General features: G+C 33.6%; 1 protein-coding gene across 1 annotated transcript in view; it reads right to left on the bottom strand.

Annotated features, from left to right (window-relative positions):
• Positions 1-923: 923 nt before the first annotated feature.
• LOC149801742 (alpha/beta hydrolase domain-containing protein 17B-like) overlaps positions 924-17,594 on the bottom strand; it is a 32,150-nt gene continuing 15,479 nt past the window's right edge. Inside the window, exon 2 of the mRNA XM_089956064.1 lies at positions 924-8,948. Within this exon, the coding sequence (XP_089812190.1) occupies positions 8,729-8,948 (220 nt within the window). The 3' untranslated portion in view covers positions 924-8,728. The remainder of the gene's footprint in view (positions 8,949-17,594) is intronic.

Genomic DNA, 17,594 nt, shown 5'->3' with positions numbered 1-17,594 from the left:
ATACCAAAATGTTCCATGCTAAATCTGTTCCAATTGGTCCAGTAGCTTTGGATAAGTTTAAAATATATAATTCCCGAATGACATCATTAGCTGTCATATTTGTGGTTAGCTGGCAGATTTGCTGTTGACTTTATATGGCATTTAGAAGTTGAAATAAATTCACTTAATCTCAAGATAGTTTTCCAAAAATTACATAACCAGAAACCAAATCAAGCTTTTTGTTAGTATCTATATTTGTGATTTATAAGTTGACTTTGCTTCAGTGTGCCTTGTTAAAAATGGTAAATTTTGGTGATCGCATATAGGAGAAACTGCCAGGTTGCCCATTGTATAATGGGCAGAATATCGACTGCAAGTGACGTTATCGGGAAGCATCTATAGCAATTGTTCGTGAATACAATGGATGGCAAACAACAGACATAGGGTCATGCCATAAATTCCCTTTGCCTTACAGTTATGTGAGCTAAAAACCATGAGACTAGTTGTGCTAACAAGATTGTCTATTGAACAGAAGGACAGATGGATGGACATAAGGATTATTATAACTCAGTTCCTATAGGTGTATAAAAATCTGCAACCAATGCTCTATCCAGAGCTGGATGGAGAGATAAAAAATGGATACTCTTCCACTCAGACATTAACAGATTTCTGTATAGAAAAAAGTACTTGTATAAACAGCTCAGTCCAAGCTAAGCCATTACATACTTCCATTCTAAAAATGTGAACTGACAAAAAAGTAAAATAAAGGACTGCAGCATTTCAAATAGGTTTCTGCATCCTACATCACCAAACTAAGGAAAAATGTTTGCCAAAATTATCTGCAACATTTGTTAAAACTCTGTGCTTTAAAAATGGGATTAAGGTAAAAAGATAAATTTAGACTAAGTTGTATACTGCTAGTTATCAATTACACCAACAACACCCATTTTTCAGTGGAGATTTATTAATCAATTTCTTGCTTCAAGAGTTTAGCACAACATATTAGATACAGAATAAGAACTGAAATAAATGCATACAGAAAAATTTGCCTATATGTGTCCGGAATGTACATTTCACAAATTTACTGGAAAATGTACATTTCACAGATAACTATGCAAAACACAACAAACCAAATCATTACAAAGCTTTCCACAAAGTTAAAAAACCAACTAAATTATTTTAATCAATAAAAATAGAGTGCACAGTGTTACAGAGGTCAAGAATGTAAGTTAACCAATTTATATTGCCATAAATTACTGATCAGCTAAATCAAGGTAAATTAGATAATGATTTACATGAAAGTCAGTTGGTGACATTACACACATAAGAGCCTATTTTTTCACTAACAAGGTCATCTTGACTTGCACTACCTTAAATAACAACAATCAACATACATGTTGAAGATCTAAGAGACATAACAAAATAAGTTTGAGGAGAGTAAAATAATGTATTCTTCAGTTTCTTAAATTTAAAGAACTGAATATTGCACAATATCCTACATCTGAATTTAAAGCCATTTTAACCATCATTTGACTTTATTCATTTGCATGAACTCTGACTGTGACCTATATCTGGAAAACATTTAAATCATCTCTTTCAGGCAATGTGATTACTGCCACATCATGTGCAGTGCATTATTCATGTATCCACAATTATAATATATATATATATATATATATATATATAATGATAAACATTAATTGTAATGGAGACTTGTAACAAATAGTTACATGCAATAAATAAGCATAACTAAGCAAACTGTAATCCATATTTCAAACTTCAAAAAGCTGCTAACAGTAGTAACTGTCAAACTTAATGTCAATTAGAAATATTAACTACAAACTGAATGTCAATTAGAAATATTAACTACAAACTGACAGGCTCTTGAATATGCACAAACACTTGCCAAAAGAGAAGAGAACAGAAATTAAATTTCTTAAGATACCAATATTACATACTTGTCTATTACATATGGATCTAGAAAATGAATCTCTGCAAGATATATTCCATAGTTTATGAAAATAGACTGCCATTTCATTTTCCAAGATGATGATAATGGACAAAAACAATGTCGGGTATACAGTGAACATAAATGACCAGAGTACATTGTTTTTCTGGAAGAAAAGAAATGTGTTGAAATCATTTATGACAGCTTCCATGACTGACCTAGCTGATGTCACAGCCCTGCCAATGTGGACGGCAAAAGATATTGAACTGTGAAGGACACTGATGAATTAAACTAAAGATTTGAAAAACTTGCATTTGCACATATCTTTTTTATCATGGTGTCAAAACAGAATGTTTTAGCATTATTACAGAATTGGACAATTTAGTTTGACTTTGATACATTATAGCAACAATAACTATTGTCCACATCAAGTCCATGTAATCCTGCCACCCTGGGTTAGACCTGAATGATATTCAATGTATGAAGGGCTAATTTAACAGCTGACTCTCACGAATTCATTTCTGGGATCAGTTCTTATTTTGCCACATATACAGTTGGAAAGTAGTCTAAATGATTTACCATGATTGATAGAAAAAGGTGACAAGAATGGAAGGTATTCCAAGTTGATAACCTATGCATCTTAAACAGTGACTTAAACTGAAATGCTGGACAAGGAGGTAACTACTCCAAACTGGACAAAGTACTGGGTACTGGTTATGGAGGTAGGCTTTCATCAAAGTCACAACACTCTGAACTGCAGTTTAATAAAGATTTCTACTTCAGATCTACTTCAAATAATTTTTATACAATACATGTTCAAGCAGTCAAATTCATGAAATGGAACTCACAGTAATGTCATTACTTGAACCGATGACAATATTACAAAACACACCCAAATTATCATCATAAACCACACCAACTACTGACATTAATACAACAGAGTGAATTAAAAAGGTTCATTGCATCCGTATAACCAAATATTACAATCACCTCCAAGTATATGACCTTATCCCACTTAATGTATGATGGATCAATGATAGTAACACAAAAAACTGGGTTACAACTGCTGATATGTTTGTACTTTTTTATTTTACATAGTTTTTTTTGGTTTCAACATGTAGGGAAATAAAATATCTCAGGAGCAAAGAGCACAGTACACACACACTATCAAAACAGTCACAGAAGTGCTACTGTACACTCCACTAGTTACTTTTCTCTACAAGGTCCATTTCTGGCAAGATCAAACATCAGTTAGAAAGATCCTAATTGCTCATCCAAATGATCGAACATGAATACAAATTCCCACCATTAGGTATTGTATTTGATGACGACTTTCATTTTCTAGCTCAAGGACACTCAAATACACCTGAAGGCCATATACACACACTTATAAGCGGTATGCAAGAGTACACTGTTCAAAATTCTGCCATCACACAATGCACAGGTAGATCTAAGTCTATACATGTTAGACGTAATAACAAGAACAAAGAATGTAGATCTTGATCTGCTGACACATTATGCACCTGCAGATCAGGGTCTTTGTTGTTTTCAATTGGACCAACACAAGTTAATATATACAGTACTATCCATTTAACCTCTGACCCTAACTAACAATTTCTGGTTGGATAATACAAAGGTTCTAATATAAATAATATCAAAGATCTTGGAAATGTTATAAAAACATCATTCTCTGATCACTTCAAAATCAAGGTACTGTACAGACCAATTAATAAATTGATCATTTCAAGTTGATAACTGTTACCTATATACACTACCAGCCAACAAAGAATGTGCTAATAAATTTTTACAGTAACAGGCCTGCAACTGTTAGATACCTACCCAATTAAAACAAAATGCACAACTATTGGTTAATTTCTAATGCAAAAAATGTCCGTGGCCTGAAACAAGTTTTACTGTGTTTGGTGATCTGGAACACTTTCTCATGTTGAAGAATAAACCATTAATACAAAATAATGTTCAGAACAAACAAATATGTTCACAAAGAAAAAATGAAATTATCTGCAAACACAAATCTCCTCGCTACACAAGTCATTTGGAGTAGCTGACAATGCAGTGATTGGTATGACGGACTGAAGCTGAGCAATGGGAGTTCTGAGACATCCCAAAAGATATGCCCTGAAGAGTCGGCTTTATAAAGAATTTGCATCCATTACCCACTAGTTGAGTCTAGCTAATAACTATGCCACCATGCGGATTAAGGAAATATTACTGAAATCTACTTCAAATTACCATGCATTAAAAACAAAGTTTCATCAGTATAGGTTCAAAATAAAGTTTGATTAGCCTAGATGTAAGACTCTAGGATAGAGAGAAACAAATTATTAAAAATATAAATGTCACTGAGACAGGAAAATCATTTTAATAATTGACTTGCTGTCACCAAGATGCATCCAAATATTAATTTTCATCTGTATATAAGACAGTCCAAGATAGTGTGGCTGAAATTTGTGAAGAGCTGAACATATACTGGTCTCTCAAGCATGCAATTTAGGTCATGGCAGCAGAGGTTTTATATATTTTTATTAGAATCACTGAGATACATCCACATACAAATTTTTTTAAGTGTAGGTGAATTAGTGTCAAAGATATTAAGGAATATACACAAATCATTCCAACATGTAAATGTGGTTAAAAAAAAACTTATTTTGTAAGGATGAGTTATTCTTCGAGGTGCATAGACATACCAATTTTCATATGTAGGTGAAATGGGGTCTAAATCATTTAGAAAATAATAAATGATTTAAACTAAAAAGTTTTGGTACGGATGATATAATTTACTTGATATGCAGCCACATGTTAATTTTCATTAGGGTCTAAGATATGAAGGGCTTAACAATCAAATAAAATATGAAAATCACTCAAGAAAAGTATGCAAATGAGGTCAAAATGACCTAGTTATATGTGGTTGGTTTACTCTACCTGTGATGCTTCAACATACCACATTTTATCAAAGTAGTTGAAAAAGTATCCAAGATACAGTGTACTGTGGACATATCAAATGAGCACAAATGTATGAATAAATATAAAAATGGGATAGTGTATTCTATAATCTTGTGAACCAATGTCAACATCTACCTATCTACAGTGCATTTTTACTTTATGGGTGTACTCTTTACTCCCAATAGTATCATTACAAACATGAAATATCCAATTCAAATGTGCATACATGATACATACAGTGAACAAAAGAAAAAAGATCCTGATCCGTGATAATGCTAGTATAATCATACAACATATTTCACAATGTCACATATTCTACAATGAAATGACACGAAACACGTGTTCAACATTATTTTATATAATAATAAAATGTCAAATACAGATTAGTGTTAACATTTTGAAAAAATAGATGGAAAATTAGATTTTTCTGATCTTAAAAACTATGTTTAGCGAAGGAGTTCATGAAAAAATCCCACTATCATCCCTAAGGAGAGGCTGGTATGAACAAGACATACAGGAACAAACAATATTACCATCATAAACATACCAAGAATTGTCACCGCATGTTTTAATGGCATGCATATAGCTTATGTCTAAAGCATGCTCATTTGTTATATTAGGCGCACCCCACTCTACCTCCAACAAAATTCTCATGCCATCTACCATATATACTTGCTTATAAGTGAAGTCCAACTTCAAAACAAGACAGTCCCTCAGCTGCCAGTGCATCATGAAATGGCAGATTTGGGTCTATATTGTTAATTCTATTAACTACTCCTAAAAAAATACATAGGCCCAGATCGGCCAGTGCATTATGTGATAACAGATCCTGTTCTGTGTAATTGGCAGTTGACTTGACTTACCAGTAAGTATAGATGGTAACTTTTTATATGTTGCCTTAAGAAAGAATAATATTCACATGTAAATAAAGTAAATTCTTCCACATTACATTTGACCACAAGTCATTCTTTTGACAGACAAAAACTGGTAAAACAATTTTGTATCATAGAATAAAAGCAAAGACCAAGTTTTCATGAGAACAAAATAGGTCTAGAGAGATTTCTTTCTGCTCTAAAGCAACTCTCATGAAGCCAGAGGGGTTAGCCTCCAAACCAGGTGAACAGTAGCAACTGTTATGGAGACCACATGACAACTATGGTACAACTGGCCATTATGGTCACCCCTATTAATGATCTGCCATAAACAGATAAGTTTTCATTAAGAGTTTACACAGTAATATGTTGCAAAAATGAAGTTCTATTAAGCAGCAGTCTGTCTTCAGATATCATTTTACCACAAGTGATTGCATAAGGTTTACTCTATTATAGCCTATGACCAGTCAGCCACAGAGTGGCCACTTACAGAAATCATAGAATGTCAGGCACTCCTTTGCAAGCATGCAGAACTGATCATATTAACAACAGGACAGACTAGCTAAAAAACCAGATAAATGACAACCCTAGTCAGCCCCAAGCATAATAAAACAGCAGTGCAGTAAAAGTGATGCTGACAGAGGAAGTATTTTCTGAAATGCCATCTTGTAATGTGTATATATAAATGAATCTGTATAATTAAAACTACCAATGGCCATAGTGAATCAGATCAAAAGAACAGAATAAAACCGTAAACATTCTGCTAGCTGCTGAAAGACGATCTGAGCGATCCTAGTCGACAAAACCATACAGATAGCAGCATACATCAAAATCTTTTAGTGAGACATATGAAAAACAATAAAACAAAATTTAAATCTATTTATATGCACCTACTGATGAAATTCAATGAATTTTCAGCTTTAACTGTGAAAGCTATTAGGACACAGAAACGTGATAATGAAAGTACACTTGCTAAATCTGCCCAAAATGCACGAGTTGACATACATTTTAAAAATCTTCCATAAAAATGTGTGACTTATTTTGCTTTTTATCTTAACTGGCAATTTTTTCAAGTTTAGTTCCGGCTAGAAATTGCATGCATTACTATCACTATGACAATACATGAAACTAAAGAAAATAAATATATTCTATTTTTATTACTGCATTGTCTTTTGTTAATGAGCAATCAAATATTCTGTAACCCAGTCCTCATATTATCATTTGCTTACATACAGCTGCTAAACTCTATTACCATAGAGATTCACTTACTCGTAGAGTCCAAATGAAAACTGCTGAGTCCCAGATCTACCATCACATAGTGCAGCAGCAGATCCAGGTCTATGCAGTTTGTAAGGAGTAATATGTAGAACACACAAGAAACACATGATCTGTCTGTATGTGAAGGCCAATCAGGGTCAATCTTGTTTGTAGGTGAACCTGACTTAAAAAAGCGAGTATATAATAATGTATTAGACACAAAGATTACTGACCAGGATGCACATAGGCATTGTAAAGAGCTGCTGTCAGATCATATGTCAATTACCTGTTGGAAGCATTTTCCCCGATTTATATCTTTTTACAAAGGATACAGAAACACAATGAATTTTGACTAAGCAAATTTCATCATCAAATTTTGAGACTGGAGTATGTCTTTTGCATTATCTTCTTATTAAATATTATTGAAATTATATAAAGTAACATGTGCTTCAAATTTTGACAGTCTCATATAGAACTTGCATGAAATTTATGGCTCTTGACACCAATAAAATATCACAGTGCATGTTCCTGCAAATTCTAAGCATCCATATTCGACCAGAAATAAGATTTCGACATGTTTAAAGATTACAGGCCCTAATCTTTAATATGAAATTTTCATAAACTGAAGGCCATTGCACTGTGTAGATATACTGCCATAATTTATACCAGTCACATCGATAGGCAACTAATATTGCCCTCTCTTAATCACCAGCTGAACCTTACAGCTGATGCTCCTTCAATCTGAACAGAATAGTAGGTTGATATTGTTAGCAACCACATATGCTGGGTCAGAATGAAAACTGGTCAACAATGTCTGTGTTACATAAAACATTTAAGGATATCGTAGCACTAAATTAAACTTTTTCTATTTTTTTTTTCATTAGTTCATAGCTACTCCACAGTCTGAAATCAGTGTATGATGTGTTATATTTTTGGAATAAGAAGATATCATAGGACACTTTTTGGCCAAAATTTGTTAAAAATGGGAAGTGGGCTTATCATCAAGCATGAGCTTATCTTTGAGTAAAAATAGCATGCAAAATCAATAGCTCTAAAACGGGAACAAAAAGAAAAATATAGCCTTTTACTTCAGACCATCAGAATGGCCTCTGATCATAATTCCGTGTATTCACAAAATAAGCATCTTGAAAGCCTTTCCAACAATGTCAATGGAGCTATATTTAAAAAGTTTCTAACTAAAGCATTATAACACAATTTGTATTTCTTTTTCATACTGGCCAAAGCTGTACCATCATTTTTAAAATTTCTCCTCAAAATGAGATTTTATAAGTTTTTAATACATCAACAAAACTCTACACTGGGTATTAACAGCAACTTGGGACTGGTGAAAATAAGGAGGAAAACACACCAAGCTCTAAAATGTTATGAAAAACAGTAATATTGTTAAATTCAAGATATATGGATAACACTTCATTGTACTGTTTGGCGACTCATAATCTGTCAAAATTTCATAACCAACAGAAGAGGTATCAGACATATGCTTCAAAATCTGAATATAAGGAAAAAAAATTCAGACTATAATAGAACAGCAGCTTTAAACAACCAGCACTAAGTCTAAGGACTTTTCTTATGGTCTTTTCCTGCATGTATATCTAGATGGCTAGTTATATCATAACAGTGTCTCCCTCTCGGGAATGAAAACTTGTGTTTCAGTAGCAGGGGATTCTTCCATCAGCTCCTCCAGTAATTGTCAGTTCACTGCTAACTCCACATTGATGAACTGCTTCAGTCTCTCAAGATACTGTCCATACAATTCTACATCATTGTGCCCTGCCCCCTCAACCCACAGGGGCTCTACAGTACGTGGACAACGTTCATATATAGCCAGGCCGTGTGAGAAATCAATGACTTCATCTTCTGTGCCATGAATCACAAGAACAGGGGAGGTGATCTTTGGTACTTTGTCAATGCTGAAATAAAAAATAAAAACATCTCATCTCTGCAGCAAACATGACACCTTTGCCTTAGTAATAAATTACCACATGCAACTGCAACCTTTATGATCCTCACCTTGGACAATATCAATGCAAGTGAATGTATGATCTTCTCTGTTAAATTTATGTGCCAGATAGCGACAACAATCCACTCATGGAAACAAGATCTAGACATGTAACAACTTACCAAAGTTAAAAATGAGTAATGCAGTGGCATTGACCTTTTATGTTGTTCTCCATCATTCTCAACAAGTTTCTAGGTACACTGGTAAATCTAAAGTCTGACATCTATCCAAAGACAAAATACATGATATTATGTTTGTCCTCCATCTAAAAACTTTAACCAATTGACATGTGATCAGCTGGTATGTTGACTTTTCAGCTCCAATTCATTTGAGACATTCTTATAAGCAGACATCTTTGAAAGGCCTAATGACAATTCAGTCATGGTAACTATAGCAATCTTGCACCTAAGATCCCAAGGGCAGCAGACAGTGTACCCTACACTCCAAAAATCTGGGAGACAATATTTGAATGGGACAAAGTAAAACTGAAGTACTTTTTATAATGCACTAGCAGCACTGAAAAGATTAGATAATCTGATTTGCTAGATAGTTTTTCCACCTTAACTGTGTCATCTGCACTGTACTGTACAATCATATTTTCCTTTGACACTTACTTATTGCAAATAAAGTTTTATCACATGCTCAAGAAACTTCTGAAAACATTAACATGCGAATATCTGGTTAACCTGCAATTAGTATCACCATGGAATCTTCTGTTCCAGATCTTGATCTCATTTTACTTTTGTATTCATTAGTTATCAACCATCATTTGTTAAAATAAAGGGGTAGACAAATCCATTGACTGGAAGCCCAGGACAACAAAAAATGAATGCAGGACAATCTTTATTTTTTATTAATGTGAGAATCCAACCGAACAGCAAAACTTATTAATGAGTAACTAAAAAATTTTAAACTATAAAAGAATTTTATCTCTTTTTATGAAACAAACGTTTGATCCTTATATTATTTCTCTGGAATGGTGTGTGTGTGTGATTTGGATTTTTAACGTAGCTTTAACAATTTTTCAGTCATATTGCTATGATGCATGCAGTGTGGCAGCATGATGTCCAACCCAGTCACATTATCCTGACACCAGGCCGACCAGTCCTAACACTAACCTCTTGGGGCCCCGCATGGCTGAGTGGTCTAAAGCGCTCTCCATTACGGATCACTGCCATCTCACCTCTGTCTGTGTGGGTTCGAGTTTTGGATTCAGCCAATGTGGGTATGTGAGAAACCCTGCCAGTAGCTTCTCATGGGTCAGTGGTTCTTTCTTGCGTTTTCCCGGGTTCTTCCTCCACCATTAGCCTATCTTGTGCTGAAAAATGGCATTAAAACCCACAACAACAACCTCTTAATGCTGAGTGCAAGCAAGGCAGCTGTTAGCACCATTTTTATAAGTCTTTGGTACGACTCAGCTGGGGATTGAATCCATGACCTCCCGCATCCAAGTCGAATGCTCTAACCACTAGGCCACTGGAGCGGTCCTCTGGAAGGACATCCACTAAAGATTATGGTTTTAAATTACAGGATGGGTAAATTTACATCATACAATTATTTTTCTTTATTTCAATTATAAATTGGCACTAATCAAATTACAAATTTGCAATTATAATATATTTTATAATAAATTAATTTTTCATTCAGGTAAGATCAGCAAATAACACAAGTAGTAATACATACAACAATCAAATAATACTGACACAGTTTTTGAACTTTCCAGAGGTTGTCAACATGGTGATCCAATATCCCCAAATATCTTTCTATTATGTGAAGAAATATTGTCCATACTAATAACACATTAACTCCTAGCGACGACTTTATGGGGCAGAAGGTAATAGCCTACTGCCGAGCTCTGTAGCATCATGGTCATGCAAGATACACTAAAGTGGGTGGTATTATAGAAAGGTAGACAGATGTAGCTCTATAATGATACCAAATAATCTGGAGTATCTAGTTGCACTACAAAATACAAATAGAAAAACCTCATTTTTTGGACCCGACTTTTTTTTTTACACAAAATTCGCCCGTGGTCGGAATCCAATTTTGTGTTAGGATTTTAGGCTTTTTGGTCTCAGATCTAAGGCAAACCGGTATGAACTGCAAATAGACAGATGAGCCTTTGCAAAAAGTAGGATAAGATGGGCATTTGGAATAAAGAGTGGTCTCCATACAAAAATAATGGCTCCGTTTAGCACAAAAAAGAAAGAAAAAGAAGTCCAACTTTTACTCTTCTGCTCATGCGCAAGTCAAATAGCCAACGAAAAACGATGTTTCTAACACAACTAGGCAGTATGTTATTGAAAGATGACCGGGGATTTGGTGTTTTTGAGTCTATTCAGAAATAGCTTTCAAAATGTGTTTCCTACTTGATTTTCAGGCAAAAATGACAAAAAGCTCCAGGGGTTAATGTGTTAAAGAATAATACAAAATTAAAGGTATCAAACTAAAGGAAACAGAATATTTACTGTCAGTTTCCAGATGACACTACTTTAATTCTTGAAGGCTCTTTTGAATCCTCTAATAAGTACTGAAGTTCTTTGCAAGGATTTCAAGACTGAAACTTAACATTGCTAAAACAAGAGCAGTTTAGATAGGAAGCAAGAAGTACAGTGCAGAAACATTGCTAAAACAAGAGCAGTTTGGATAGGAAGCAAGAAGTACAGTGCAGAAACATTTCATCGCAGGTTAAAATTACAACGATGGAATTTACATCATTGGGCATAAAGTTTACAGTGGATTTGGATAAAATGGTAATTTTTTAAAAATAAAACAGAAATGATTAAACTTGTTTAAAGCATTGGGAAAAGTGATCCTCAACACCAATTGGTAAAATAACAGTTCTGAAAAACTTAACTATTCCAATGGTTAATCATTTGTTAATCTCATTACCAAATCTTCTGCAAAATTTTATCAGGGAATTAATTGAATTATTTTGCACCTTTATATGACGTCAAAAGTGAACAAAGTTAAAAGGGATTATGAGTCAGGCTTCTGGAGGCTTGGCGATGATAGATATTGATAGCTTTGAAAATAACATCGATTCATAGAGTTCTTCTACCACATAGAAAATTGTTCAAGCTATCTGAAAATGAATAGAAGATGAAAAGATGACATTATCCAAAAAGACAAATAATGCTTTTTGGCATGTATTTTTACTGGCCAGAAAACTGTTTATTAAGAAAAATAAACTCCAGACAGAAGAAAACCGTATGAAAACAAGTTCTTGGATAATCTTTCTGATAAGGGTGAACAAAGTACCAATTTTCTATAGGAAATGGTTTGAACATAAATGTAATTTATATTGGTGATATGCGTATAAGATTGGGGAATTATTACTGACTTTGACAGCTTTAAAGTAAAAAATATGACGTCAATACAAATTTCCTTGCCTTTTTAGATTTAATTCAGTGTGTGAAGTCCTCATATAAAAAGTTAGATATAATGACACAGGTCAGACCATTTATCCCTTTCCATTTGAAAATTTAATTTTTAACAATAATGGAAGTAAAAACTACTAATGAACAAATCACATTTGAAAAAGGATGTTTAGCCAACTAGTAAAAATAAATGGAATGACATTTTCAATTTGAATATGGGTATATGGCCTAACATATAGGCTAAAATGTTTATAATCAGAAGAAACTCATAATTAAAATGGTTTCAATTTCATGTTACTCAGAATTTTACCAATGCTTCGGAGGCCCCGAGTGGCAGAGTGGTCCAAAGTGCTCACCATTCCGGATCACTGCCATCTCACCTCTGTCTGCATGGGTTCGAGGCTCGGCTAACATGGGTACGTGAGAAAGCTTGCCATTAGCTTCTCGTGGGTCGGTAGTTCTTCCCGGGGTTTCCCAGGGTTCTTCCTCCACCAGTAATACTGGCTGTCATGTATAGCCCATGTTGTACTGAACAATGTTGTTAAACCCTACAACAACAACCAATGCTACGTATTCATTTATATATAAAATAAAACGGATACAGATAAATGTACTAGTTCTAAAAATGTTTTGGGAAATTAATGTGATAATCATAGATATTGTTCCAAGTGCAAAAACTGTTATATTGGGAGATACAAGTAGAGATGGAATAAACAACCTTTTTGTTTTCCTCTAGCCAAATATAACACACACACCCCCCCCCTATATATATATATATATATATATATATATATATATATATATATATATATATATATATATATATATATATATATATATATATATATATATATAATAAAAGGGGATATGTCTAGATTATATGGGTTAAAAGTTTATCTTGAAAACCAGTAATCTGCAAAAATATATTGCAATCAAATAAAAGAGAAGCGCTTATGCTGGTTTGGGAACAGTGGGAATCATTATTCTGCCAGTAAATAGTACTAAGAATGATGTTTTACAATTCAAATGCATGTTTAACAGCATCATATCACAATATATGTATTGTAATATAAGCTAAAATCTAACAAAAAAACCCCACCATAATATAGTCACCTACACACGATATAACGGGGTATTTGAATTTGTCTAAATTATGTATCAATAATGAGACTGCATACTATATATATGCTTGCATGTATATGTCTTACTTTTATATCTTACACTGCATTTATTGTCCCTAGATTACATTAGCTTGTAAGGTGACCTTGGCAATGCTTTTTTAAAATCAATGACACTCTTTAAACAACAAAAATAAAATCGACAGTACATATAAAAACACACCATAAACAGCTGTAACACAAAACATAAAAATGCATGTCCTACACAAGGATGACTTTTAAAAGTCTATAAAACTTGTTTCGAATGAGATCCTGAGTGATCAAGACTTGGGATCAGAGTAAATTTAGCAAATTAAACATATATTTGACTAAGCTAAGAAATTATATTAAGTAATAATAAATCTTCAGTATTAATTTCAGAATTTAAAATATTTCCAAAAAAAACAAGTTCATTCTAATAAAATATCATTGAACTTTGTCTCTTAATTGCTTTTGTTTTAAATGGCATGACTTAACAGCAGATTTAAAGTGAGCTATATTTGAAATATTCTTGATAAAGTGAATAATAGGTTTCAAACATTATGGTGTCATAAAAGAAACTTTCTGAAGGAACACCAGTAAAATGTGCAATGAAATTAAATTTACTACTTCAGTGACAAATATGTAATGATCACTAATTTTAAAAACTCTCCACCCCTTATAAGATGGACATTTCTCATTTATAAAAAAAAAATAGGAGTATGAATTTGGTCTTAATTGTTTCACTCTATGAGCCACTTTTAACATTCACACACCTTCAAGTTCAAGTTGTTGCATAATTTATAGGGGTTCAAGGTTACTTATAAATTCTGGCAAACCACAAAAAACAGAAATACATTACCAATATAGTACCAGCAGTTTCCAGTTAGAGTTGTGCTCATTAAACAAACAGTTCATGATGAACAATTTCATTACCTGCCTAAAATGTCAGTTATATTAACAGGTTCATTTAAATTAAAAGTTGTCCTTTAATATATTTCCACAGGTAAGGAATTGTATTTATTGTAAATGCAGTTCAGACCACCTAATTTCAAGACAGCTGACTTTTCTGTCATGTGTATACACTGTACAAACCTGCTAAAAACACATGGCTAAAGGTCAAGTTGTGACAGTAATATTCCAATACTGACTGAATTCAAATCAGTACAATGGAAAGAAGTCTACAGATACCTAATTAATTCAATTTGGGATACAAGGTAGAACTGAGTTACAAACACTACTCATTCATTTCTGGGTGCCTGGATAACTTTCAAACCCACTTATAATGTGGATTGAAGATGAATTTATCCTCACATAAATTTTAAATAAAGAAAAAGATTCATCTCTGCTGAACATAGCTCATTTCACTGTTGAAAACACGTTGGTGCAGGGAAATTGTGAATTATTTTGTGACATATTGTTAAATTTTTTATTTAAAAAAATGTACAAAACTATTGTTAGGTGAAATTCTTGTTTCAATTCAAGCTTCTAAAATGGTTTCAGTGTAATCATAATGTGACATGCCCTCTTGCATTCAAATGAGAAAAGTATCAATTGACTGTCAATATGATGCCAACAAGCGTTTCCATGACAGCGTAAGTGCACTGCTCTGGTGGCCTAGTGGTTAGAGCGTCTACCTCGGATGCGGGAGGTCATGGGTTCGATTACTGGCCGAGTCGTTTCAAAAACTTACAAAAATGGTACTAACAGCTGCCTCGCTTGGCGCTCAGCATTAAGAGGTTAGTGTTAGGACCGGTTGGCCTGGTGTCAGAATATGTGACTGGGTGGGACATCATGCTACATGTCTGCGGCATGATGCCCCAGTGCTAGACATCACTATAAACTGTCACACTGCAAACATAGTAGCGATATGACTGAAAAATTGTTAAAGCTACGCTAAAAATCCAAATCACACAAACATACATGCATAAGTGCAGATTGTGTTCTGATCAGCAATTTCCAGAAGCATTTGCTGTATTGTTACAAAGCAGATCTGCTCCATACTATCAAGTTAATTATGTCTCTTGCATGAAATAAAGGAGGTAGCAAAAAAGTTAAAAGGTTGCATGTCAAGTCAACTCATGTCAAATGACCAATCTAACAATTTTAAACATCATTATACAGTACAAGCAACATTATTAACGTATATAATTGTTAATCAGTGGTTGATCCTTCTCATTCACAAATGGGATCAAAGAAGCAGGGAACTAAGTAAAAGGTGTTTTCTGTGCATGAAAAGAGTGAAGTTTGAAGCTAGATCCAAATTTTGATGTGACCTTAAAATTTCTTTATTGGCATTCTGATTTTCTAAAGGATCAGCCAAAAAAGAGTGAAGTTTGAAGCTAGATCCAAATTTTGATGTGACCTTAAAATTTCTTTCTAAAAGATCAGAATTTTTTTTTGCAAACACTTGCAAAGAAATCATAACATCAATATTTTACTGACAGAACAATAAAAATAATCTAAATGCAAGTTGAACATTATTTCTTGAAAAAAACGTCTTAAAATTTGATTAAGAAACCCATGAATATATGTTTTCTTGATTAACAATAACACATAACACTACAATGTATCCACAGTCACATGCAAAAAGCAGTGATGTAATACACAATGATTTTGCTGTTACACATGTGCATATAACATTTTGAACAATCTTTCAAATTTTGTGTATCAAGAACTGGCATATACATACAGTAAAACTCTTCTAAGCATGATCCATTTTAGACTGTCTTCACCACATTAACCATACAATTTTTCCCCAGCTGATCCCATTTCACAATATGTCAGACGAGTTCCTGTTCCTGATATCACTTAAATTTGAAATCACAGCTATCACTGCTGGGTGATTGTTGTTTATATTGACCAGGAAGTGAGATCTGCACGGAAAAGTCAGACTAATATCATGACATCAAGTACTCTTTGTACTGATAAACAAATGTCATAAGCATTCAAAATATGCAGACCTCTAGTCAACCCATTTCCTAATATGTCTTTTATAAAAGAAAATAGACAACACAAACAGCCAAACAAATAAATGATATCTCTTACAAATAAGTTTAACACTAAAAGTTTTTAAGAATGCATGTTATCTTCTGTTGCACTAAACCATTTGAACAAGTTTTTTTAAAAAGGTTTAAATATCTGTCAAATCACGTTTAGTTATTTGTGTGTGTGTGTGTGATTTGGATTTGTAACGTAGCTTTAACAATGTTTCAGTCATATCACTATGATGTATGCAGTGTGACAGTTTATAGTGATGTCTAGCACTGGGGCATCATGCTGCAGACATGTAGCATGATGTCCCACCCAGTTTCATTATCCTGACACCAGGCAGAACAGTCCAAACACTACCTCTTAATGCTGAGCACCAAGCGAGGTAGCTGTTAGTACCATTTTTGTAAGTCTTTGGTATGACTCAGCCGGGGATCGAACCCACGACTTCCTGCATCCGAGGTGGATGCTCTAACCACTAGGCAACTGAAGCAGTCATATTGTTTAGTTATATATACAGTTATAATAATATCTATCAAATCATGGTTTCAGAGATATATAGTTTAAATAAACTAACTACAATCAGTGGATAAAACAATCACTATCTTCAGATTCAGAAGACACCAGAACACGTACACCTTTCTGTTGAATAAGAAATAAATCCTGTATAAATCAAATAGGACTAAAAAAACTTAATAAAACAAATTGCCAAAATTCCTAAATACTGTTCATTTATTAGTCATACTGGACTAATATCTCTGTTCAGTTTTAGTCTGTGGTGAAAACTTCTAGTCACTGACTAACAGACTAATTTTGTTAGTTTCAAACCCAGAAAATGAATAACCTCCTGTCTGAATTCTCCTAATCTCATGATTATTTAAACATGGACAATGTTTATATTATTAGATAATTTTGGGGGTTTTTTTGGGGGGGGGGTATCATGGATGCAATCTTGTTTGCACATACACAAATAAGGTCTCTCTGTTCCTTGAAAACTGAATGTTGCTGAAATGCTGTTCACTAAAAAGTTTATATGCATCTTCATTTTAT

The sequence above is a fragment of the Sinohyriopsis cumingii genome, chromosome 4 (genome assembly GCF_028554795.1).
Source record: "Sinohyriopsis cumingii isolate HCF-2022 chromosome 4, ASM2855479v2, whole genome shotgun sequence".
NCBI lineage: Eukaryota > Metazoa > Mollusca > Bivalvia > Unionida > Unionidae > Sinohyriopsis > Sinohyriopsis cumingii.
This window is presented reverse-complemented; position numbering and strand designations above follow the sequence as displayed.